The sequence below is a fragment of the Sarcophilus harrisii genome, chromosome 3 (assembly GCF_902635505.1).
Source record: "Sarcophilus harrisii chromosome 3, mSarHar1.11, whole genome shotgun sequence".
Lineage (NCBI taxonomy): Eukaryota > Metazoa > Chordata > Mammalia > Dasyuromorphia > Dasyuridae > Sarcophilus > Sarcophilus harrisii.
The window spans coordinates 176,402,204-176,428,560 of NC_045428.1; the positions used below are offsets into that span (position 1 = coordinate 176,402,204).

Consider the following 26,357-nt stretch of genomic DNA (forward strand, 5'->3'; position numbering starts at 1 on the left):
TAGGGTGTGATACAGACAGCATAAAGGGAAAAGGCTAGAGCAAAATCTATTATGCTTCAGTGAAGTTAAAAAAAAAAAAAAAAGGCAGGGGTGACTACCTGATCTCAGATCAAGTAAAAGCAAAAATAGATCTATTTAAAAGAGATAAGGAAGGAAACTATATCTTGCTAATGGGTACCATAGATGATTAAGCAATATCAATACTAAACATATATGCACCAAGTAGTATAGCATCCAAATTCCTAGAAGAGAAGTTAAGAGAGTTGCAAGAAGAACTAGACAGCAAAATTATACTAGTAGGGGATCTCAAACTTGCTCTCTCAGAACTAGATAAACTGAACCACAACAAAATAAATAACAAAAAAGTTAAGGAGGTAAATAGAATTTTAGAAAAGTTAGGTATGATAGATCTTAGAGAAAATTGAATGGAGACAGAAAGTTTACTTTTTTCTCAGCGGGCTCATGGACCCTATACAAAAATTGATTTATGTATTAGGGCACAAAAACCCCCAAATCAAATGAAGAAATAGTAAATGCATTTTTTTCAAGTCATAATGCAATAAAAATTACATGCAATAAAAATCCAGGAGAAAATAGATCAAAAATTAATTGGAAAATAAATAATCTAATCCTAAAGAATGAATGGGTGAAACAACAAATCATAGACACAATAACTTCATCCAAGAGAATGACAATGAGACAACATTCCAAAATTTCTGGGATGCAGCCAAAGTGGTTATTAGGGGACATTTTATATCTCTAGATGCTTACTTGCATAAAATAGAGAACGAGAAAATCAGTGAATTGGGTTTACAATTTAAAAAGCTAGAAAAAGAATAAATTTAAAACCCTCAATACCAAATTTGAAATTCTGAAAATAAAAGGAAAGATTAATAGACGAAAATAAGAAATCTATTGAATTAGTAAATAAAACTAAGAGTTGGTTTTATGAAAAAAACCAACAAAATAGATAAACCTTTAATTAATTTGATTAGAAAAATTAAAGAAGGAAATCACCACAAAATCACATGATCATCTCAATACATGCAGAAAAAGCATTTAATAAAATCCAACACCCATTCCTATTAAAAACACTAGAGAGTATAGGAATAAATGAACTTTTCCTTAAAATGATAAATAGTATCTATTTAAAAGCATAAACAAGCATCATATGTAATGGGAACAAATTACAACCATTCCCAATAAGATCATGGGTGAAACAAGGTTGCCCACTATTACCATTATTATTCAATATTGTATTTGAAATGTTAGCTTTGGCAATAAGAAATAAAAAAAGAGAATAAAGGAATTGGACTATGCAATGAGGAAACCAAATTATCACTCTTTGCAGATGATATCATGGTATACTCAGAGAACCCTGGAGAATCAGCTTAAAAACTACTAGAAACAATTCATAACTTTAGCAGAGTTGCAGGATACAAAATAAATCCACAAAAATCATCAGGTTTTTTATACATTACCAATAAAGTCCAGAAACAAGAGATACAAAGAGAAATTCCATTTAAAATAACTGTCAATAGTATAAACTATTTGAGAATCCATCTGCCAAGGGAAAGTCAGGAACTATATGAGCAAAGCTACAAAACACTTTCCACGCCAATAAAATCAGATCTAAACAATTAGAAAAATATCAAGCACTCATGAGAACACTTGACAATGACAATATGACATATTGACAAATGACAATACTCCCTAAATTAATCTACTTATTTAGTGCTATATCAATCAAACTCCCAAGAAACTAGAAAAAATAACTCCCTAGAAAAAATAACAATAAAATTCATCTAGAATAACAAAAAGTCAATAATTTCAAGGGAATTAATGAAAAAAGATGCCAATAAAGGTGGTCTGGCTGTACCAGACCTAAAACTATATTATAAAGCAGCAGTCATCAAAAATCATTTAGTACTGGCTAAGAAATAGGGTAGTTGATCAGTGGAATAGTGGAATAGCAATTTAGTGCTTGACAAACCCAAAGACCCCAGCTTTTGGGATAAAAACTCATTATTTGACAAAAACTGCTGGGAAAATTGGAAACTTCCCTGGCAGAAACTAGGCACTGACCCACACCTAACATCATATACTAAGATAAAGTTGAAATGGATTCATGATTTAAACATAAAGAGTGATAATATAGGCAAATTAGGAGAATATATGATCGTTTACCTCTGAGACCTATGGAGAAGGAAGGAATTTAGAACTAGAGACCATTATTGATCACAAAACAAATAATTTTGATTATATCAAGTTAAAAAGTTTTTGTACAAACAAAACTAATGCAGACAAGATTAGAAGGGAAGCAATAAACTAGGAAAACACTTTTATATTCAAAGGTTCTGATAAAGGCTTCATTTCTAAAATATACAGAGAATTGACTCAAATTTATAAGAATTCAAGCCATCCTCCAATTGATAAATGGTCAAAGGATATGAACAGACAATTTTCAGATGAAGAAATTGAAACCATCTTTCATTATACGAAAAGATGCTCAAAGAATTGAAACCATCTTTAGTCATGAGATACTATTACACAACTCTCAAATTGGCTAAGATGACAGGAAAAGACAAGGACATACGTTGGAGGGAATGTGGGAAAACTGGAACACTGAAACATTGTTGGTGGAATTGTGAATAGATCCAACCATTCTGGAGAGCAATTTGGAACTATGCCCAAAGAGTTATCAAACTGTGCATACCCTTTGATCCAGCAGTATTTCTACTGGGCTTATATCCCAAAGAGATCTTAAAGGAGGGAAAGGGAACCACATGTGCAAAAATGTTTGTGGCAGCCCTTTTAGTAATGGCAAGCAAGAAACTGGAAACTGAGTGAATGCCCATTCTCCAGAATGGCTGAATGTTATGGAATATTATTGTTTTATAAGAAACAATCAGCAGGTTGGTTTTAGAGAGGCCTGGAGAGAGTTACATGAACTGATGCTAAGTGAAACGAGCAGAACCAGGATTTCATCATACACGGCAACAGCAAGAATATATGATGATCAATTCTGATGGACATGGCTCTTTTCAACAATGGGATGATTCAGGCCAGTTTCAATGATCTTGTGATAAGAGCAATCTACACTGAGAGAGGGCTGTAGGAACGGAATGTGGATCATAATATAGTATTTTCACTTCTTTCATTATTGTTTGCTTGAATTTTATTTTTTCTGCTCATTGTTTTCCTTTTTGATCTGATTCTTCTTATGCAGTAAGATAATTGTATAAATGAGTATGCCTATATTGGATTTTTAGCTATATTAGATATTTTTACCAGGTTTAACATATATTGGATTATTTGCCATCTAGGAGAAGGGGTAGGGGGAAAGGAGGGAAATAGGAACACAAGGTTTTTCAAGGGTAAGTGGTGAAAAATTATCCTTACATATGTTTTGAAAATAAAAAGCTTCAATAAAAAAAATTCCCCTCCAAAAATTTATCCCTGGATTCATTACATTATCCTTTCTAATAATCAATATTTGTATATAATTAAAACAGATTTTTTTAAAAATAGGTTAAAACAAACCTATTTTTATCATTTTACTTGGGTTTTTTTAAGTCCCCCAATTTTTCAATTATGAAATATTGATTTCTTTGTAAGATGGATTCAATTAAAGTGGCCTTCTTCTGGTGCCAATTTTTCTTGAATATTGCCAGTCTCATGTGTTATACATAATAAATACAAATTAATTTTGGGCTGAGAGAAGATAAATCACTAGGGAATTAAAAATGATCATCAACATACAATCAAATATAGTTTTTTTTTTAATTTGGTATGTTTTCACTTAGCAAGTTTTTCAATCCAGGTTGATTTACTTCTACCTCCCAGCAAATTTCTAACTTCTCTGTTTCTTCCACCAATATTATCTCATGAGGCATACATCCCTGAGGATGCAAAGCAATTAGCTAAAAATAAACATTTCTCAAATTGACTACTCTGCCTTTAACATTTGGTATTATGCTTTAGAAGACCTTTCAAGAGATGATTGATTTTGTTGTCTGATATATGAAGCATTTTCTATTCAATCTTAATTTTATTCTGATACTTTTTTAATATTTCAAAATGTTTGTAATTTCATCCCTGTTTGTTCTTAATGCTTAGCAAGAAAAATTCCATCACTGAATAACTAGTCTTCTAGTGATAATGCTTAATGTACTTAAGATGGCTTTCATATATTAACCAGATTTTCACTGAACCAGAATGTTTGTTCTGATCTGTTGGTTTTGACTCCAAGTATTACTGACAACCTCCTCACTGCAATGAGGTGAGGATTTTAATAGAAACAAAATAACAATTGATGAAAATTCCAAAAGGAGGTATACCTGTTCTATTTTTTTAACACATCAATCAGAATTGGCACAAGAAAGTTATAGAAAATATAATGTAAATATTTAAAAGTTTTTCACAAATTTAACCAGAAATAATAAAGTAGATACGATTTCACAATTGAATAATATATTCATGTATGAGTGTATATAAATGTATAACTTGAAATATCTCAATTATTTTAAAAAATTTTAGTGGCATTATTCCCTGCATTTGGCAGTGATAACCTAGGCATGATGGTATCCATTATTTAAAAATGCAACTACTTCCAATTACTAGAAACAATTATAGCTTAGACATTTGAATAGCATCTGGTCCTTACTGACTAAATAGCTTAATTGGGAGAGCATTATGCTGAAGAGCTAAAGTTTCAATTCTGGGTTTCGACTGAAAAGAAATTATAGCAGCAGTGATAGAGTACTAGGTTTGGAGTCAGAAAGACATGACTACAAATCTGGCCTCAGAGATGCATGATCTTGTACAAGTCATTTAATCTCTGTTTGCCTTAATCCACTGAAGAAGGAAATGACAAATCACTGCCAAGAAAATTCCACAGAGTCAGACACTACTAAACAATAACAACAACTGATCCACATATCCATGTATACACAATCCCAGTTTATTGGTGCATTTATAGATACTAATACAATGTGAGAAATCAAGATTATTGCTAATTAAGTCTGACTGATGTTCTGAAGAAGCAATGTGAAAGAGTGGAAAGAGATCTGGGTTGACGTTAAGAGAGACATGGATTTGAATCTGTCCCTATATGAACATGTTCCCATGGACAAGTCACTTAACCTTACTAAGGTTCAGTTTCCATATTTATAGGAGATTAATAAATATTTCAAAAGACTGCTTTAAAATTCTAATCAAAATTTAGCTATTATTAAATTGTTTATAAATGCCCGTTTAAAAATTCTATTTACTAAAAATTTTTACCCTAAAATTTTCATCCTGTGAATTATTTGTAGCTGTTATGTCATCCTTTAAGTGAGTAATGATTTTTTTTTAAATTCTCTTTCTACAGACTTCTAAAATATTTTTGGCTATCTATTTCTAAAGCCAGCATATGGTCTTCCTATATTTCATGGCACTTACATTTCCCTGAGATTGAAGTAGAGATGCAAAAGCTCAGCAACAAAATCTGGGGAAACCTAAGATGGAATGTTGCTCAGAACCATGATTTTAACTTAGGAAACATTTAACTTTTTTTTCTTTTCTTTCTAGATAGCTATAGATGAAAGCTTTAAAAGGTAAGGTTATATCTTGAAAGTGAAACTTTCTGGGTTTTGCTCATGTTCTGAAACTCTACAAAGAATGAGTTAAATTCCTATTATTGTATACTGGAACCATGAATGGAACTCTTCATGATAAAGCCTTACTGAATAGAATTAAGGAAATAGGAAGCAGAAATTTCAATTACAGTTGGATAAGATCTTGTGGCCCATCCCACCCAATAATGTGAACGAAAAGAGAAAACTGCAAAGCTAAAATGAAGATTTTCTTTTTCATTTCTTTCTGTTAACACCTTTTAAAAAGTTTTACATTCTAACTTGGAAAGAAAGAAAATAAAAACTGCCAACTTGATGATTGCACCAGATGAATCTGAAACAATGTGGTCATCTATGAAAAGAAATGGGTAATCGTTTCATATATCATACACTTGTGATCATTGACAGAATATGGCAATAGTGGCACAGTGGATTAAATGCTGAGTCTAAAGTCAGAAAAACTCATTTTCCTGAGTTCAAATCTGGATCCAGATACTTACTAGCTGATGCTGGACAAGTCATTTAACTCTATTTTTCTCAATTCCTCAACTGTAAAATCAGCTGGATAAGAAAATGGCAAAACACTCCAGTATCTTTGTCAAGAAAACCCTGACTGGCTGAAATAAAAATAAAATAAAATAATCATATTTGTTAACACCTGCAACAATAAAAGTCACTAAAATAAAGAAAAAATCATGTTTTGCTAATAATAGAAGGAAAACACAATTGTTCAGTGCAAGCAAACTGATAAAATGTCTGCACTGAGTATCAAAATATCATATGAAAAACAAGATGCAGATGAACTGGAAATTGAGTGAATGCCCATCAGTTGGAGAATGGCTGAATAAATTATGGTATATGAATGTTATGAAATATTATTGTTCTATAAGAAACAATCACCAAGATAATTTCAGAAAGGCTTAGAGAGACTTACATGAATTGATGCTAAGTGAAGTGAGTTGAACCAAGAGAAGTTTGTATATGATGATCAACTCTTATGGACATGACTTTTTTCAACAATAATTCAGGCCAACTCCAATAGACTTGTGATGGAGAGAGCCATCAGCATTCAGAAAGAGGGCTATGGGGACCATATATGGATCACAACATAGCATTTTCTCCTTTTTGTTATTGTTAGTTTGCTTTTATTCTCATTTTTTCCTTTTTCATCTGATTTTTCTTGTGCAGCATAACAAATATGCAAACATGTATAGAAGAATTACACATTTAACATATATTGGATTACTTGCTATCTAAAGGAGGGGAATAGAGGGAGAAAAAATTGTAACAAAGTTTTGTTAGGATGAATGTTGAAAACTATCTGCATGTATTTTGAAAATAAAAATCTATTATTAAAAAAAGATGCAAGCATATTAAAGTTCCTCCACTCTTAAAGGCAGAATCATCAGCACTTAGTAATGCCTGGCACATTTTAGGCTCTTAATAAATGTTTATTGATTTATTGACAGGATTGACTTTTCATTGTTTACAAGCTCAATATAATAAGGCAACAAGGTGAGTATGACCTTTAAAAGCTAATAAACTTTCAGACAATATTAAAAGAAGTTTAGCAGAATACTGAGCATAAGGTTAGTGATAGTCACACATTGCTCATAAGACTATGTTAGGATCACAGACTTATATGTAGATGGGCCTTCAGAGGCTGTCTGATCCAAACCTTTCATTTCTCAGACAAACTAGCTAAGACCCAAAGAGGTTAAAAATAGCGTAGCCTGCTTACATAACTTTTATATGGCAAAGCTGGGATTTGAACCCTGTTGAGTACAAATGGAATTCTCCTTTCAGAGTGTTGCATTTAGTTCTAGGCACCACATTTTAAGGATATTGACTGATCCTCTGAATTGTGTCCAGAAGAGGGCAAACAAGATGCTGAGAGAGTCAGCATTATTAAATTTGTGATTTTTTGTGATGGTTAAAGATGGTTAAAGAAACTTGAATAATTAGACTTTACAAAGAAAAGATTTGGCTGGATAATAGAAAAAGAAAAAAAGCACAATTACAATCTTCCAATATTTTAAAAAGTTTGCTGTGGGAAAAGAGTGAAGGTTTACTCTGCTTTTTAAACTAGGATCAATGGAAAATAAGTACTTAAAACAGATTTTTAGCTTAAAATTAAAAATAATTTTCTAACATTCAGAATTGCTTCTAAATAGAATAGGATTCTTTGAAAAAAAAAAAAGAGAGTTCCCTGTCACTACAGGTGTTCCAAAAGAGGTTGTATGATTATCTCAGGGACATTATTAGGAGGATTTCTTCATTGGTTTGAAGGATGAACTGAATGATCTTTAAAATTCATCTTAATAATAATTTTCTATGAATGTACCTTCTTGCTCTCTTAGTTCTTATTTCCTACTCTTTTTATATCTTTTTTGGCACAAGTTTTTAAACTACAAATACTAATTGACTAATGAGTGATTGAAAACTACTTTTCTCCTGCCCTCTAATCAACCAGAAGACTGTATCTGAAGATTATTTATTTGGCTTTTTGTTTTCTGTAATGTATTTCTGTTTAATATTGAACTTTAACTGATAATAGCTATAACTTTAAATGAAATAAAAACTTGCAGTCAAAATTATTTTATTCAATAAGCAATGTAATGTTTAAGACACCAGTCAGCACTATTTCAAGGAAAGAAAATGTGCAAGTCAGAAGGAATCTGGGTTGATTAACCATCAAATATTATACAACCATCATTCTATTTTGATATCATGGACTTTAGGTCCCACCAAGAAAAGACTGCCTCCTCTCATCTTCAACACAATCCAATATTAAATTCCTCATCAGAACTTGTGGTATCAGGGATAAACACATGTTTCACATGGACTTCTTTTCAGAAAATATTGCTAACAGTATTTCAGATGAAGCAATTTGCTGTACTCAAAACTGAAAAAAAGTAAAAAGAAACATAAAAAAGGAATGTTGATCAAAGTTGTAGGATAAAAAAAAAGCCACTCAAATAGGAATAGGTAGAATTAATGCTTAGAAGACAGAATTTTATGCATAGATGTATAATTCATAATTTCTGGTATATTTGTAACCCATTAAGTATCTTCTGGCAGAATGCCTTCTCTTTGTCCCCAATTATTTATTTATACAGACAGGAAGAGCTCTCTTCCAAAGAATATACATATAAGATGAAAAAGCTTCCCCTACCAAATGTTGGGAAGAGGCAGGAGAAGAAAGTAAAAAAGCAGAAGGAGGTGGTTAAAAACTGCTATAGTAAGTAATATAAGTAAGAACATCCATGCACAAAGATGACATTCCTTAAGGAAAGAGGGAACAATCAATTAATAAACATTTATTAAGCACCTAATATGTGCCAGGCCCTGTCTATGATATTAGAGATGTCATTTTATCTTTTTTTTTTTTTTTTTTTTAGTCATTTTGGTCAGAGCAGTCATCTCTGGTGGACTTAATGAACATAAGACTGCTCTGCAAAGAACATCTACACCCTTATATCAAGAAAGGTATAGCTGAATGGCTGGATTTATTTTAGGTAGATAAATGTCTGCTTATAGAACATGAAGTAACCAAGGCTTTTTCTCAAGTAGTTGCAATTCACAGACTCTTGGCAGCACAGTATCATAAATTCTGAACTGAAAAGGACTTCAAAAATTATTTTGATCATCTCCCTAATTTGACAGATGAGATAACCAAGGCCTAGAGAGGGTAAGTGATTGACCCAGGGTCACACAGCTAGTGTCAGAGGTGGTATTAGAACCAAGGCCTTCCTAACATTCTATACATGACACTGTACTGTTTCTACTGGAAAAAAATCACACATACACACATATATATAACATATTTTTTCTGCACATTTTCATAATTGCTTTTATGGTTTTGTCCAGAGCACTTAGAAGAATCAAGCTAGGACTATAAGATGTTACAAACACAAACTCTACCAAGGCTTCCCTCTCAACTACAAACAAGTTAACTTAGCATCTGGCTGACAAAAATAATTGGTTAAAAAATGAAGCTATCAGTGGCTAAAGACACTTTCCCTGTTGCCATATTAGAGTGAATTTTTTCCAGGTTCCCCTCCTCTCCAACTCATGCATTTTTAGAAAGGCATTTTTGCTGTCATTCTTGGTTCTGCCTTCCTCTTTTAACTCTCTTGAATTTTTTTAGCTCCCAGAGACCCATTTACTTAGAATTGGCTCTCCCATTAATACAGTAGACTATGATAAAAAGTATTGTATTAGGATTGTATAGTATTTCTAGGAAAAGGAAGAGTTGGATGGGACCCAGACCAAATAAAATATAACAGAGAAGGCATTTGTCAATAAGTATGCTCTACAGGACTGCTATCAGGAAAGTGCTCTGTAAACTACAAATCAATATAAAAATGAGCTATATTATTATTAATACAGGAAACATATTAGCATGAATCCAAGTAGGAGAAGTTCTTGGTTAGATGGGTTAGAAAAGACAATCATCTACTTCACAATATTGATTTGGGCCAGTCCAAAAGTACAAAATATTCCTCAAAAAAAAAAAAAAAGGGCAGTCTCTTTCTTGTTAAACAAAATGACTTTTTCTCAATCTTGATCCTTTTTTGCAGCCTGTTACTCTTAATGCTCCTTTCCAAAATTTCCTATTCTTTCTGGGTTTTCATGATTGTGTGCTTTTTGTTCTCTTATCCATCTAACAATTCCCTCTCAGTAACTCCCAGTACCCCTGGGTACTAAACAAAACAAAACAAAATCAAAGCAAAAAGAAAAAAAAAAACTCTCATTAACTTTCCCCCTAAATTCATGCATCTTCCTAATTTCTCTTATTTCTGACAAGGGTACCACATCCTTGTAGTCACTGAGAAATAATCCTAATTTTCACTTAGCCCCTACATATCCAACCAGCTGTTAAATCTTTTTAAAATATACTTCCATAACTTCCCTCATTTCTTAATTCTTCTTTCCTCTCACAAATCTAGGTCAGACCCTTATCACCTCTCTCTTGGTTTATTGCCAACTTGAACATGCACTCTTTCTAATTCATTCTTTGAATAGCTGCTAAATTGATATTCCTAAAGCACAGATCTAACCACGTCACCTTCCTGCTCAAGAATCTTCTAACATTAACCTCTAAATGCCCCACCCAACTCCTTAGGATTTCCCTAAGTCCCTAAGCAATAGCTGCCTAGGAGAGAAAATAATAATAATCGCTGAAATTTACATAATGCTTTGTGGTTTTCAAAGTGCTTTGCACATATTATCTTATTTGATTCTCAAAGGACCTTGTAAGGGAAATGAAATGCCTATAATTACACCCACTGGACAAATAATTGCACCCAGTGCAAGACTGAGGAGGTTAAGAGAGTTGCCCAGTGTTACACAGCTAGAGTATTGGGCTTTGATAGAGGTCCTCTTGACTTGAAATCTACCATTCTAATCACTGTGTTCTTTTCAAACAATAACAGCTAGAATTTATGTGGATCTTAAAAGGTTGCACAGAGTTTTGCATAAATTATCTCACTGGATTCTCACCACACTGTGAAGGAGGTGCTATTATTAACTCCACTTGATAGCTGAGGAAGCTGAGATTTAGAAAAAAGATGAAATCACTTACCCTATGTCACATAGTGTCAGAGATGGGATTTGTACCCATGTCCTTCTGTTTCCAAGTATAGTTCTCTTAATTTATAAAATTATTTTTATTTTCATTTTTTCCATTTACAAGCATTTTCAAATTAAGCTCAAGATAAAATATCTCTGAAAGCTTCCCACTCCTTTCCTGGTGCACTGTTGCTGACTCTCCAGTTTCTCTGAAGAACTTTGAAATTGATTGCATGACATGAGAAATACTGACATAGGACTACCCGTTACAGTATGCTGTCATCAAAGAAGGTGCAAAGCAAACCAGAAATAGGTCAAAGAAATTAGAGATGCACAAATTTAGACAATCAACTCCAAAGGAGGCTGCAGAGCATTCCAGGTAGAAGATAGCTAGTGCTAAGGCACAGAGGAAATAGTGTCTTGTTTGAGAAATTTCAAGTATCCTAGGAAATAATGCAATCACTAAAGATACAGGTTCCTACCTATGCAAAGCCACAGTGGAGCTTCCCACTATCCAATTTTAGAATAGACTACTATCCCCATCATGTGCAGGAGGACAGAAAGAAGAATGAGATGGAAGAATGTTTCAAGAATTGAGTTCATGATGCTAAGAGAAATGAACAGGATTATATGAAGATCAATTCTGATGGTTGTGGCTCTTTTCAACAATGAGATGAATCAGACCAGTTCTGATGATCTTGTGATGAAGAGAACCATCTACACCCAAAGAGAGGACTGGGAACTGAGTTGGATCACAACATAGCATTTTCACTGTTTTTGCTGTTTGCTTGAATTTTGTTTTCTTATTTTTCTTCTTTTTTCCTTTTTGATCTGATTTTTCTTGTGCAACATGATAATTGTATAAATATATTTATATATACTGGATTTAATTATATTTTAACTTGTAATGAAAAATTATCCATGCATATGTTTTGAAAATAAAAAAGCTGTAATAAAAAAGTTGAGTTCAACTTATAGATTACAAGGTTCCACTCTGTTCCTACTGCCACTGAGATGATTACCTTATCAATTTGGCCCCTCTAAACCAATGACCAATATAAAGATGAAAATTCAAATAAGAAATATCACTTTCCCTTGTACCTTTAAGTATTGCACAAAGATTTAATCCTTTTTATTACATTAAAATCTTTTTTTAATGTGCTGAGGATACAAGTTCATTTGACCTATGAAAGGGCATTCTATTTAGACATTGCAGAAGATCTTGTTCTTCAGAACAGAGGAGGGAAAAAAAACCATTATCTTTGAAGTGTAAGGACTGTGCTCACCTGAATGAAGACTGTGAAGAAAATGACCACAATGGCAGCTGTAATGAACAGTTTCTTCCTGGGAAATACAGCTGCAGGAAGAAGGAAGACCAAAGCAAAACAGATAGCTCCTCGTAGTCCTCCATAGGCAATGATGAACTGATCTTTAAAAGTCAGAGGTATTGTCCGAAACCAATTAATGATCTGAGTCAAAACAAAGACACCTGAGGAAGATGATAAAATCGAAATTCAGTCATACTGAGGAAATACATATTATCTTATTTGATCCTCAAAGGACTTTGTAAGGGAAGTGAAATGCCGATTATTACATACACTGGACAAATGAGTGCAAGGCTGAAGAGGTTAAGAGAGTTGCCCAGTATTACACAGCTATAGTATTGGGCTTTGATGGAGGTCCTCTTGACTTCAAATGTACCATTCTAATCACTGTGTCATGTTCTTTTCAAACAATAACAGTTAAAATTTATGTGGATCTTAAAAGGTTGCACAGTGTTTTGCATAAATTATCTCACTGGATACTCACAACACTCTGAAAGAGGTGCTATTATTATCTCCATTTGACGGAAAAATTTTTTCCATTTACAAGCATTTTCAAATATGCTACCCTCTTCTAACAACTCAGCAGTGAACAAATTAAAAAACAACAATTTTCCAATTCAATGAAGAGAGTTCTGGGCCTGGCAAGAAAATTCATCTTCATCTGTCCATAGACCCTTACTACTATGTGGCCCTTGGCCACTTAACCCTGTTTGCCTCAGTTTTCTCGTCTATAAAATGAGCTGGAGAAGGAAATGAAAAACCATTTCAGTATCTTTACCATGAAAATGCCAAATGGGGTCATGAAGAGTTGTATACAACTGAAACAACTGAACAACAATTATCAAAGTGGACAGAGAACTAGGTCAAATCCTTCTCAGAAATTTATTAGATGTATAGCCTTAGATATCACTAATATAACGAGTCTAGCTGAATCAAGTATTACAAATTTCTATCTCCAGAGAAAGACAAAGGGAAAGAAAGGCTAGATATCACAACTTCGAGGAAGGAGGAATCAATTAATGGAAAGACAACTGCCAGGGCTGTTTATAAACCCTGGAATACAGTATTTTTCAGAGTAAGTCAGTTTATGGTAGAGCAAACTAAAGGATCAGTTATCTTGGGATAATAATTGACAGTGAAAGAAAACTCTTAATAGTTATTTATAATATTAGCCCCACTACTACATGGTTGTGGCTAACTGGTAGTGTTCTATAGGACAAGATCAGCACCACCTACTTGCAGGCATCCTCCAAATGCCATTCCTTCAACATTGGTAGTGAACGACTGACAAAAAACATAATGAGATTTTTCTTTAACAGATTTCCACTTAAAAATTTTCTTCCAAGATGGCAGAAAGTAGACAGGTCCTGAGCTCTCCCCAGCTTCCCTACCAATCAACACTAGATCAAACCTCTGCACGGATTTTGCAGTGACAAAACCCACAAATATTTCAAGGGTGATAATTTTCCAGCCTAAGATATACTGAAAGAACTTCAGGGAAAGGTCTGTCTCAATTGGGCATGGGGGAATGTGGCGCAGCGTAGGTGCAGCATGGGAAGGCCTAGTGTGAGGAGGCCCAACAAATTTAATGGGTGGGCTTTTAATTAAAATATAGCAGCTTTGACTACTCTGTCCTAGTTCAGAATACCAATGGATCATCAGACCAGCGTGAGATCATCAGTGCAATTACAGAAGGCAAATTGTGAGCTCCCAAACTCCAGCATAACATGTGGATCTTGGGCTAGGCTCACCCAGCACAGTAAGGAAGCCTGCAGCACAGTCAGTGAGAAGCCCATGTTATCCTGCAGAGACAATCTCCCCTGTCCCCTAGGAGCAGACCTCAACCTTTAAAAAAAAAAAAAAAAGCAAAAAAGAGCTCTGAACATAGAAAGTTGTTTCCATGAGACAGGGAAGATCAGAACCAAATCCAGAAAAGGACAGTAAAGGCAAAATGCCTTCAGATGAAGCTGCAAAGGGGATTATTAATTGGTCCTTGGCTCAAAAGACTCTTGAAAGAGTTCAAAAAAGATATTAAAAGAGAAACAGAAGAAAAATGTGGGAAAGAGATGAGAGCTATGCAGGAAAATTATGATAGTTTAGAGAAAAAGGCTAACAGAATGACCAAAGAAAACAACTCCTTAAAAATAAATTTAGTGAAATGGATGTGTGTGTATGAAAACAATTTTTTGGTTGTCCTCCTTCCTTCTCTTTGTCTTTTATTATTTATTAATTTTTGTAAATCCAATATAGTTATACATAGTTATACAATTACCTTGCTGCACAAGAACAATTAAGTCAAAAAGGAAAAAAATGAGAAAGAAAATAAAATTCAAGCAACAGCAACAAAAGAAGTGAAAATGTTATGCTGTGAAATACACTCATTTCCCACAGTCCTCTCTCTGGGTGTAGATGGTTCTCATTATCACAAGATTATTGGAACTGGCCTGAATTGTCTCATTGTTGAGAAGAGCCATATCCATCAGAATTGATTATTGTATAATCTTACCGTTGCCTTCTACAATGAAATCCTGCTTGTGGGTCATAAGAAAACAATTTCTTAAAAAATAAATTTGGTGAAATTGAAAAAGAAAACAAGTCCTTAAAAAAAAAAGAATTGGCAAAATGGTAAAAAAAAGTCCACTGAACAAAACCACTCTTTTAAAAGTAGAATTGGCTAAATGCAAAAGAAGGTAAAAATGCTAACTGAAGAAAATAATTAACTAAAAAAATAGAATTGAACAAACAGAAATGAATGACTCAGTGAGATATCAAGAATCAATCAAACAAAACTTGAATAAATGAAAAAATAGAAGAAAATGTAAAATATCTCATTGAAAAAACAACTGATCTGGAAAACAGATGCAAAAGAAACAATCTAAGAGTTATTGGACTACCTGAAAACTACAATAAAAAAAGAACCTAGACAATATCTTTCAAGGCATCATCAAGCAAAGCTACTCTGATATTCAAGAACCAGAGGGTAAAATAATCATTAAAACAGAACACAAAATGAAAACTACAAGTAATATTGTAGCTAAATTCCAGAATTATCAGATCAAGGAGAAAACTTCAAGCAACCCAGAGGAAACAATTCAAATATTGTAAACTAGTTGTAATCAGAATTACCCAAGATCTAGCAGCTTCCACATTAAAGGTTTGGAGGGTTTGGAATATGACATTCCATGAGGCAAAGGAACTTGTACTACAACCAAGAATTAACCAGCCAACAAAATTAAATATTATCTTTCAGGGGAAAAGATAGACATTCAATGAAATAGAAGATTTTCAATTATTTATGATGAAAAGACCAGAGCTCATGAGAAAATTTGGTTTCCAAATATAATGCTGATTTTTAAAGGAAAAATTTTATATTTTCCAAATATAAAATTTATTTTAAAATGTTTACATGCCTACATGGGAAGATGATACAGTTAAGTCTTGAGAACTATATCTTTGACAGAGCAATTAGAAGAGGTATACGTAGAGGGTATAGGTAAAAGTTGATTTTAATATGACAATCTAAAAAAGAAATTAGGGATGAAAAAAGGGATTGTATACTATATGATGACCAGTTCTGATGGACCAGGCCATCCTCAGCAATGAGATCAACCAAATCATTTCCAAAGGAGCATTAATGAACTGAATCAGCTATGCCCAGAAAAAGAACTCTGGGAGATGACTAAAAACCATTACATTGAATTCCCAATCCCTATATTTATGCACACCTGCATTTTTGATTTCCTTCACAAGCTAATTGTACAATATTTCAGAGTCTGATTCTTTTTGTACAGCAAAATAACGTTTTGGTCATGTATACTTATTGTGTATCTAATTTATATTTTAATATATTTAACATCTACTGGTCATCCTGCCATCTAGGGGAGGGGGTGGGGGGGTAAGAGGTGAAAAATTGGAACAAGAGGTTTGGCAATTGTTAATGCTGTAAAGTTACCCATTCATATATCCTGTAAATAAAAGGCTATTAAAAAATAAATAAATAAATTTAAAAAAAAAAAAAAGGGATTGTACTGAGAGAAGAGGAAAGGAAAGGTAAAATGAGGTAAATTAAATCATACAAAGAGGCATAAATGACTACTACAGTTGAGGGAAAGAAGGGTAAGTACTGTTTCAAACTTAATCTCATCTGATATGGCTCAATTTCCTTGCCACTACAAAGAAGACTGCTTACATTTTTGCACATGTGAGTCCTTTTGCTTTTTTATGATCCTGAAATACAGGCCTCATAGAGACATTGCTGGATCAAAGGTTATGCACAGTTTGATAGCCCTTTGAGCATAATTTCAAATTACTCTCCAGAATGGTTGGATCTGTTCATAACTCTACCAACAATGCATTAGTGTCCCAGTTTTCCTACATCTCCTCCAACTTTTGTTGTTCTTCTGATTTATTTTTTTTTCCACAACATGATAGTGCAAATATATATATGCACTGAATATAGAAATGTGTTCAGAAAAACCATACATATTTAACCTATATAGGATTGCTTGCTATCTTAAGGATGGGGAAAGGAGAGAGAGAAAAATTTAGAACATAAGGTTTTACAAAATTAAATGTTGAAAACTATCTTCACATGTATTTGTAAAAGTAAAAAATCATTAAAAATATAACTGGAAAACATTTAACAAAATAAACAAAAATCAATCAAAATATAATTGTAACAATCTCTCCTCTTATTTCCATTTCAATTGAAGTAATGTAAAAGAGAAATTTCTACATTATTTAGAGAATATTCATAATGTAAAAAGAAGATAATCTAATTGGGTAAAAACCCATAAAATATTTAGAAATTAACCTACCTAGATTATACACAAAATATCAGGATGACTAATAAACACTGAAAGAAAGGAAGACATGGATAATTGGAAGACCATTACTTGATCATAAATGTGATTGTTCAATTCTTCTGTATTGTTCAACAATTTGTGACTGACCCTATTTGGGATTTTCTTGGCAGTTACTGGACTAATTTGACATTTCCTTTTCCAGTTCATTTTACAGAAGAGGAAACAAGCAAACAAAGTTAAGTGACTTGGTCAGAGTCACACAGCTAAGTTTCTGAGGCCTGATTTGAACTCAAATTTTCCTGACTTCAGCCCTGGTGCTCAATCCATACTGATACTTAACTTTCTAAGATCATTTATAAGTCAAATCAATAATTATTTGAATATCATCAAAGTTTCTTTATAAAAATGGATAAAAAATAAAATTTGTGCCGATCATAAGATCACAAATTTAAAGCCTAATTTTTAGAGATGAGAAAACAAACAGGCAAAAAGATCAAAAAGGTGAAGTAAAAAACAAAATAATTATTGAAGGTAGCCTTGTTCTTCCAGACTTTAAAATATATTAAAAAATACTACCAACCTATCTAGCAATGGATAAAAAATAAACAGCTCAATGGAATTTAATAGATACAGTATTATGTTTGATAAAAGTATAGGGCAAAAAGTGGAGACAGGATAAATTATTTAAAAATATTCTTGGAAAACCTTCAATTTGGCGGAAAAGATATTTAGTACTTATAGTCAATTTTCATTTCATCTACCTCAGTGAATTTCCATTGGATGTTTCTCTGGCACCCCTAAATGATAATGTAAATTTCTTTGCAGTAGTTTACCAGACAATTTTGTTTTGTCTTTCTACCCCTAGCCCTAAGAACAATGTTGGAACAAAGCAATTACTTAAGAAATATTTGTTAAATTGAATTAAACACAAAAAATGCATAAAAATAGGGAAGAAAATGGAGTACTTCATCTAAATTAGAGAAGGGAGATAATTGTACAATTAGAAATAAAAAATATATATTTAAATTAAAATGTTAAAATTTATTTACAACAAAAAACTATAATTAATATTAAAGATGACTTTTGATTATAAATTAAAAACATAAATATGCTAAAATTTTACAAAGATGATTCCATGTCCAGGATGGATAACTGGCCAAAGGACATGAAAACCAATTTTCAAAAAAGGTAATACAAATTGTTGATGTTCACTTTAAAATATGCTCAATTTCAAAAATAGCAAGAGATAAATTAAAACCAGTACAGGATTGTGGATAATTTTAAACAAAGTTAATAACTTTATACCCATAAAATTGCAAAATATAGTTTCAAAAAAATTTTAGTGAAATTGTGGTAAAGGAAGCTTATTGATAATGGAATAATGGATGATCTGATAATGGAATTGCAAATTTGTATAATACCTTATGAAAGATTTTCTTCCATGCACACTAAAAGCTACATCATCAAACTTTTTCTCCCAAAAAATCACCCAAGTGTCAGAAAAACAAACACAAAGATATATTTGTTCTAACATTTTCATAGCAACATTATTTGTATTTGGGAAAAAAAAAGATGTTTAAACAATAAGTTAAATAATTTAAGGCACACATGTACTGGACTACTATCACTGAAATATGAAGAATGTAAAGAGACATGTAAAAATCTTTAAGAAATAATGCAAAACAAAAGAAACACAATACAAAAAAAAAAAAAAAAAAAAGACCACACATTGTTGCCAGAAAAGTGAATGAGAATGAATGGATAAAACTACTGAGAGAAAGGAGAATTCAATTATAATATTTTATATATTACTATGTAGTCAAAAAGAATATTTAACTGGCCATATGTTCACTTTTAAGTTGGAAATAATTAAATAATTCTTTTATAAATGCCTCCTCCTGACAATGGCTGTTTGAATGGAGACAGAGCACTTAGTTCCCACATGCTTACTTCAGCAAAACTATGAAGTTCACACCAAACCAAATAATAATTAAAATTTTTAATGTAAACTAAAGGGAAGATATCACAGAGTGGGCAGCTTGTAAGCTTTATGCAGGACAATATACAGTGTCACTTTTGATGGCAGATATCCCAGACTCAAGGACTCTGAGGTTCCTAAAAGTCTGTTCCTTAGATACCCAAGAAAAATTTAATGATCCAGTCTTTTGAATCTCAAAGCTCTAGCAGGGTTTATCCTAGGAAGAGGATCCAAGAGGAATCCAGGAATCCAAGAGATCAGAGTGGGCCAAAGAGAGTAAAGAACCATAACAAAAAGTGAAGCTAGAAGTAGTTTGGCCCCGGCATGAAACTCCAATTCAGCAACTAAAGCTGGATAGATTAATAAATCAAAGAAAACACTGATTGGTATAAAAATTATTACAAATCTAGAAACGTTCCTTTCACCCAAATAAGAAAGAGCAACTTCATGACAACCAGAAGAAAAACCACGAAGGAAAAAAATAGGTTTTTCCACAAAGACTATATCAATACCTAGAAGAAATGAAGGAAGAGATTTAAAAAATAAAAGAAACTCTGGAAAAAAGAAATGGAAAGGGAGTATATAACATAGAAGATAAAGTGATAAAACTTTCCCTGAAAAGTAGAATAGAACAAATAGAAATGAAAGTCATACATATGATAACAAGAAATATTAGAACAAAATCAAAAGAATGAAAAAAAGTGGTCACATCTGATAACAACTCATGACTTGGAAAATAAGGAGAGATCATTTAAAAATCACTTGATGCTCCCCAAATTATGATTTTTCTAAAAATACTGAACATAATATTTTAAAAGAATTTATAATCAGCTCCCAAAAGGAACCCTAAAACAAAAGTTCAGGAATGTGAGAAACAAAGCCAAAATTCTCATGCTGAGAAAGTCAAAGTTCAAATAACAAAGAGTTGGACAGAGCCATGATATGATGGTGGAGAGATGTTAGGAAGTTGCCTGAGCTCACCTCAATTTCTCTAAAAAATACTGCTAAATCAGGCCTCTAATTGGATTCTGGAGTAACAAAACTCAGAAAAATTCAGCTACAATTTTGCAGTTTAAGATAATTTAGAAGGACTTGAGGAAAAGTCTCTCTCACTTGAGCAAAAGGGCAGGTTGTCCCAATGCAGGTATGGTGAGAGGTTCTTAGCCTGAGTACAGTTCAGCAGCCAAAGCCCATGAGTCCTGGCTCAGAGGACCAGTGACTCAGATAGCCAGTTATGAGGCCTGCAGCCTCAGGGCAGAAAGCAAACTGCAAGCCCCTGAACCACAGCACAAAAGACCAGGCCAATCCAGCACAATGGGAAAGTTGCCAGTTCCTCTATCCCCAGTGTGGAAAGCCAGTGACAAAGATCCCAACAAAAGAAGCTTGGGATTGTCTCCCCTTGAAACCTCAATTTTTAAAAATTAGCCCAAAAAAAAAAAAAAAAAAAAAAGAGCCCTGATCATAGAAAGCTACAGAACACAAACCCAGAAGAGGACAGCAAAATGTGAGTCTTCAAAGGGGAATATGAATTGGTCTCAAGTTCAAAAGGTTCTCTTAGAAGAGTTCAAAAAGGACTGTAAAAATTAAGTGAGAGAGACAGAAGAAAAATTGGGAAAAGACATGAAAGCTATACAGGAGAATTATCAAAAAAAAAAAAAAAAAAAAAAGAGCCCTGATCATAGAAAGCTACAGAACACAAACCCAGAAGAGGACAGCAAAATGTGAGTCTTCAAAGGGGAATATGAATTGGTCTCAAGTTCAAAAGGTTCTCTTAGAAGAGTTCAAAAAGGACTGTAAAAATTAAGTGAGAGAGACAGAAGAAAAATTGGGAAAAGACATGAAAGCTATACAGGAGAATTATCAAAAAAAAAAAAAAAAAAAAAGTCAACAACCCTGGGCAAAGGGGAAGAGAGGGAGAGTGAGTAAACCTTACTCTCATTAGAACTGGGTCAAATAAGAAATAACATACATTCTCCATAGGAGTATAGAAATCTACCTTATTCTGCAGGAAAATGGGATATGGAAAGGGGAAAAGGGTAATGATAAAAGAGGGCATTTTGGGGTAGGGAGTGGTCCATAGCAAAAAACTTTTGAGAAGTCACAGGATAAAAGGAGAGAGAGTGTAAATGGGGGGAAATACAATTGTAAAAAAATTTTTGGAAGCAAGTTTCTCAGTTGGAATATTATTGTTCTCTGGAAAATGATGAGCAGGATGCCCCCAGGAAAAAAAAATCTAGAAAGTCCTCCATGAACAAAGTAAAATATATTGTATACAAAATAACAGCAATGTTCTAGGATTATCAGCTGTAAATGACTTTGTTATTCTCAGTAGTACAATCATCCACACCTACTCAGAAGGATTTATTATGAAAAATCCTATCAGTATCTACAGAAGGAACGATCAAATCTGAATACAGATCAAAGCATTCTCTATTACTCTATCTCACTCTTTATTTTTAACTTAATTTTTCTTGAGAGTTTTTATTTTCATTATTAGTGTAGGAGATCTATGTTTGCTTTCATAACTTGACTTCTATGGAAATGTTTTGCATAACTTCATGGGTGGTTTCTAAATTGTGGGTGGAGATATGGAGAGAAAGTAGAACTTAAAAATCTTAAAAACAACTGTAAAATTTTTTTTGAATGTAACTGGGGGACAATATTGAATAAATAAATTAAAAAGCAAAAAAAAAGATCAAAAGAAAAAATACATGAAAGAATAAAGTGAAAAAAATAAAACAATAAAAAACTAGAATTGGATAAATGTTTCAATGAGATATCAAGAATCAAAATTTCAAGAAACAATTTTTTCCTAGAAAATGAAAAAATAGAAGAAAATGTAAAACACTTCATTGGAAAAACAATTGATATGGAAAATAGACTCAGGAGCGATAATTTAATACACTATTCCGAGAACAATTTACTCTGAAAAGCTGAATATCATTCTATTGCAGAACAAATAGAACTCTGATAAAACTGAAAATTGTTAAGCATTTCAGATGAAAAGTACAGAGCTGAGTAGGAATTTTAAAACATCAAAGTCGAGAAAATCCCGGAAATGCACATTTTTTAGCAAATGAAACTATGGGTTGATCTAGTGTTAATATTTTACAGAGAAAGACTTGTTCCTTCACAATGCCTGTATTGAAGGACTTAAAGAAAAACAGTGAATATATAAGTTTAGTTTGTTTATGTTCTGAGGGTTTGAAAAAAAAGAAAAAGAAGAGAGGGTGAAAATAATATACTACTGAAAAACCAAGGAACAAGGAAGTATAACTTGCTATTTTTCTTAATTGGGGTGTGTAAGTATGAGTATACAATGTAGAAGAAGGGATGGGGGTGGCCATCTGATGCTTCTCAGTCTTACTTGAGAGAGAGAGAGAGAGAGAGAGAGAGAGAGAGAGAAAGGAAGGAGAAAGGAAAAAAGAGAAGGAAAGGGAGAGGGAAAGGGAAAGGGAGAGAAGGAATACTGAACCAAAAAGGACCCTGTAAGTTTCTCATGAGACACTTAGCCTCACACACTAGATCAAAATATCAAGCATGACCATAGAGTGACCTTGCTTATTTCTGTACTTCTGCTTACTTGGGCATCACACCTGTGAGGTCCTTCTACAGATAAGGTCAGTTATTATTGTTCCCCATTCCCATCATGGTATGCATCCTGTTACTCTCACTATCATATACATCCCAAACCCATTCCCATCATTATGTGCATCTGGTTATTACTTTAGGCTGTGAGAAATATAACACAATTATAACAGCTGCCTGATGACCTAACTGCTTTCTTTTTGCTTCTGTATCACCTGCTTGCTTTGATATATAAAAGCAGTTCCTCAGTCACTCTGGACAGAATGATTTTTGAACATGAGTTCGATTCAGTCGGCTAGCCTAAACTCTCCACAATTAAAAAAGTTAAAAACCAATCTATCTTGCCTCAGTTTCTTTGACATTACAGGAAAATTATGTATACAATGAAAACATTGAGGAGGGGATAAGGGAAGTGCCTAATAGGAAAAATGATACTGAGGAAGTTATAATCACAAGACAAACAAGTTTCTTGATTCTAAAGAGAGAATTTAAAATGTAAAAACTAAAAGCAAAGAATTAGAATCTAGGAGGAGCTTTATAGAGCCTCTTACACAATTATAGAATGACAATAAATTATGATAGATCAATGCAGTAAAATTATTGCAGTGTGAAAAAAATTGATTAAAGATTGCTGAAATGAACTAATACATAGTGGAATTAACAAAACCAGGAAAACAATTTATACAGAGGCAACAATATTATAACAAAAAACAATTTCAAAACACTCAAGAATTCTGATCAATAAAATGACAGAAGAAAACCAAACCCTAAGCCTTAAACATAAGCAGAAAATTCAACTTACAAACATCCCAAACAACAGAAACATAAGAAAGATAAATATGATACTATGGAAATTATGGTTACTATCTTAAGGCTATATCACACTACCAAAGGATTACTTTACAGAACTATACAAAATAATAACAAAATTTATTGGTGGAACAAAATAGCTAGAATGTCATGGAAAATGAGAAAAAAGGAAGAAAACAGTTTGACCTTAAGCTATATTATAAAGCAAAAATCATCAGAATAATTCATACCAGTTAAAAATAGAAAAGTAGTTCTTCACAACAGATTAGAGATGGAAGAATCAGAAATAATTGAAATCAATAACCTAGTTTTCAATAAACTCAAAAGCAAAAATACCTGGGAAAGCACACCCTCTTTGACAATAATAAATGGGAAACCTACAAACTTTTCTGATAGAAACTAACTTTAGATCAACATCATATACTATTTAATAAAATAAATTAAAAATTAATATATTACCCAAATATTTAAGATCATAAAAATTAGAAGAATGACACATCATATACTCTTCATACTTATAAGTAGAGAATACTTAATGAAACAAAAGATAGAAATGATGACAAAAGACAAAGTAAAAGATTTCAGTTGTATTAATTTTTTTGTATGATAAAATTAATATTAAGGAGGATATAAAGGGAGGTAGCCTACAAAAAAAATCTTTGCATCAAATATTTCTGATAAGAGCCTTTTGTTATAATTTATAGGCAACTAAACAGGAAAAGCAAAAACTCTTTCCTTATACAGAGGTAGCTTAAAGGATATGAATGAGTAAATGAATGAATTAATGAAAAGAGATTTGTACATTACTAAGTATAAAGTTCTAACTTTTTACAAAGTACACTGTGCTAATCTCTGTAAGTACAAATAGAAAAGTAAGATACTTCATGGTCTCAAGGAGTTCCAATACTAATGAAACCAAAAAAACATATTCTCATGTTGACTGAGAAAGGTGTGTTTTCTGGTCATTGTTGTGAATATTCTTGCTTGTTCACAGTTACTAACTGGGTGACATTGGGTAAGTACCTTAATCTCTATTTGCCTTAATCCACAGTAAAAGGAAATGGCAAATCCCTTAAATATCTTTGCCAAGAAAAGCACAGACTGTATGGTCCACAGGGTCTGGAAAATCAAACATGACTGAAAGACTTAAAAACATAGGTAAAGGAAAATTAGAAATAGAACAACATTGTGTGATCTCAAAAGGATCTGAACCAGAGCCCATAACAAAGTTCACCAGCAGCTAAACTCCAGTACATCCCTGAAGACTGATCTGCTTCACCTAGCCCAGTAACAGATTGTTGTTAAGAGTTGTATCCTGCTTCAGTCACAGGCCAACTTAGTCACTTCCATGCTGCACTGGAAAATGGATGTGTTAGGGATGAATGCTTTCTAGCAACTGCTTTCAGTTTTAACCTATTCTCTCCAGGAATCAAAGTGGTATGGAGTAACCCCATTTTGGAGAGGAAATGTATACTTTGTACTTCAAGTATTGCTAGATCTTTTCAATAACTTTCAGTTTCAGTCATGCCTGACTCTTCATGATCTCATTGGGGTCAGGAATATTCATTTTCCCTAAGTTTTGGTTTCAGATATTTACTAGTTGTGTCACCTTGGACAAGTCACTTAACTCTTTTTAACCTCAGTTTCTTCATCTATAAATGATCTGAAGAAGGAAATGGCAACCACTGCAGGTGGTGGGGTTGTTGTTGTTGTTGTTGTTGTTGTTTTTTGCCAAGATAACCCCAAATGAGATCTTAAAGAGTCAAATATGACTCAAACAACTGAATAACAAACTAGCCACCTAACTGCTCTGAAATGAATTTTATTTCAGCAAATATTCCTTTGTAAAAACGAATTAATATAAACCGGTTAAATAATACTAGCACACTAATCTCTAGGTCAATCAACAAATATAGTACACCCCCGTTATATTAATTATACTTGTGAAGAGCAAGGATCTAAACTTATAGAATTTAATTCTTTAGGATTTTAAAGATCTTTGATTTCACTGTTGTGATGCTCCCTATATTAATTAAGTTAATCAACTACTGGACAGGAAATGATTTTGAGAAAGGGTACAGTACAGAGTAAAAAGGTTAGGAGTCAGGGGGTCGGAATTCGAATCCTACATCTAATGCTTCCTATCTATATGACTTTGGGCAAGTCATAAACCTCCTTGGGTCTCAGTTTCCTTCTTTGTACAATGAAGGGAGTTTAGACTAGGTGATCTTTAAGATGTCTTCCAGATCTAAATCTATAATCTTTAAACCTTAGTAGCTATCAAGAATTGCTGAAGACCAACCCTCCTCTCTCAGAACTAGATAAATCAAATCACAAAATAAATAAGAAAGAACTTAAAGAAGTTAAGGAGGTAAACAAAGTGTTAGAAAAGTTAGCTATGATAAATCTTTTGAGAAAATGAAATGGCGACAGAAAGAAGTTAACTTTTTTCTCAGTGGTTCATGGAACTTATACAAAAATTGACCATTAGTTAGGACATAAAAACCTCAAAATCAAATGCAGAAAAGCAGAAATAGTAAATGCATTTTTTTCAGATCATGATGCAATAAAAATCACATGCAATATAAGGCCAGGAGAAAATAAACCAAAAAGTAATTGCAACCTAAATAATCTCATCCTAAAGAATGAATAGTTGAAA

The 26,357-nt window shown here is 32.8% G+C and overlaps 1 protein-coding gene across 1 annotated transcript in view; it reads right to left on the reverse strand.

Moving 5' to 3' along the window:
• The window catches only part of SLC9A2 (solute carrier family 9 member A2), a 119,601-nt gene that overhangs the window by 25,062 nt on the left and 68,182 nt on the right, over positions 1 to 26,357 (reverse strand). The window contains exon 5 of the mRNA XM_003765683.4: positions 12,479 to 12,681. Coding sequence (XP_003765731.1) covers positions 12,479 to 12,681 — 203 coding nt within the window. The remainder of the gene's footprint in view (positions 1 to 12,478; positions 12,682 to 26,357) is intronic.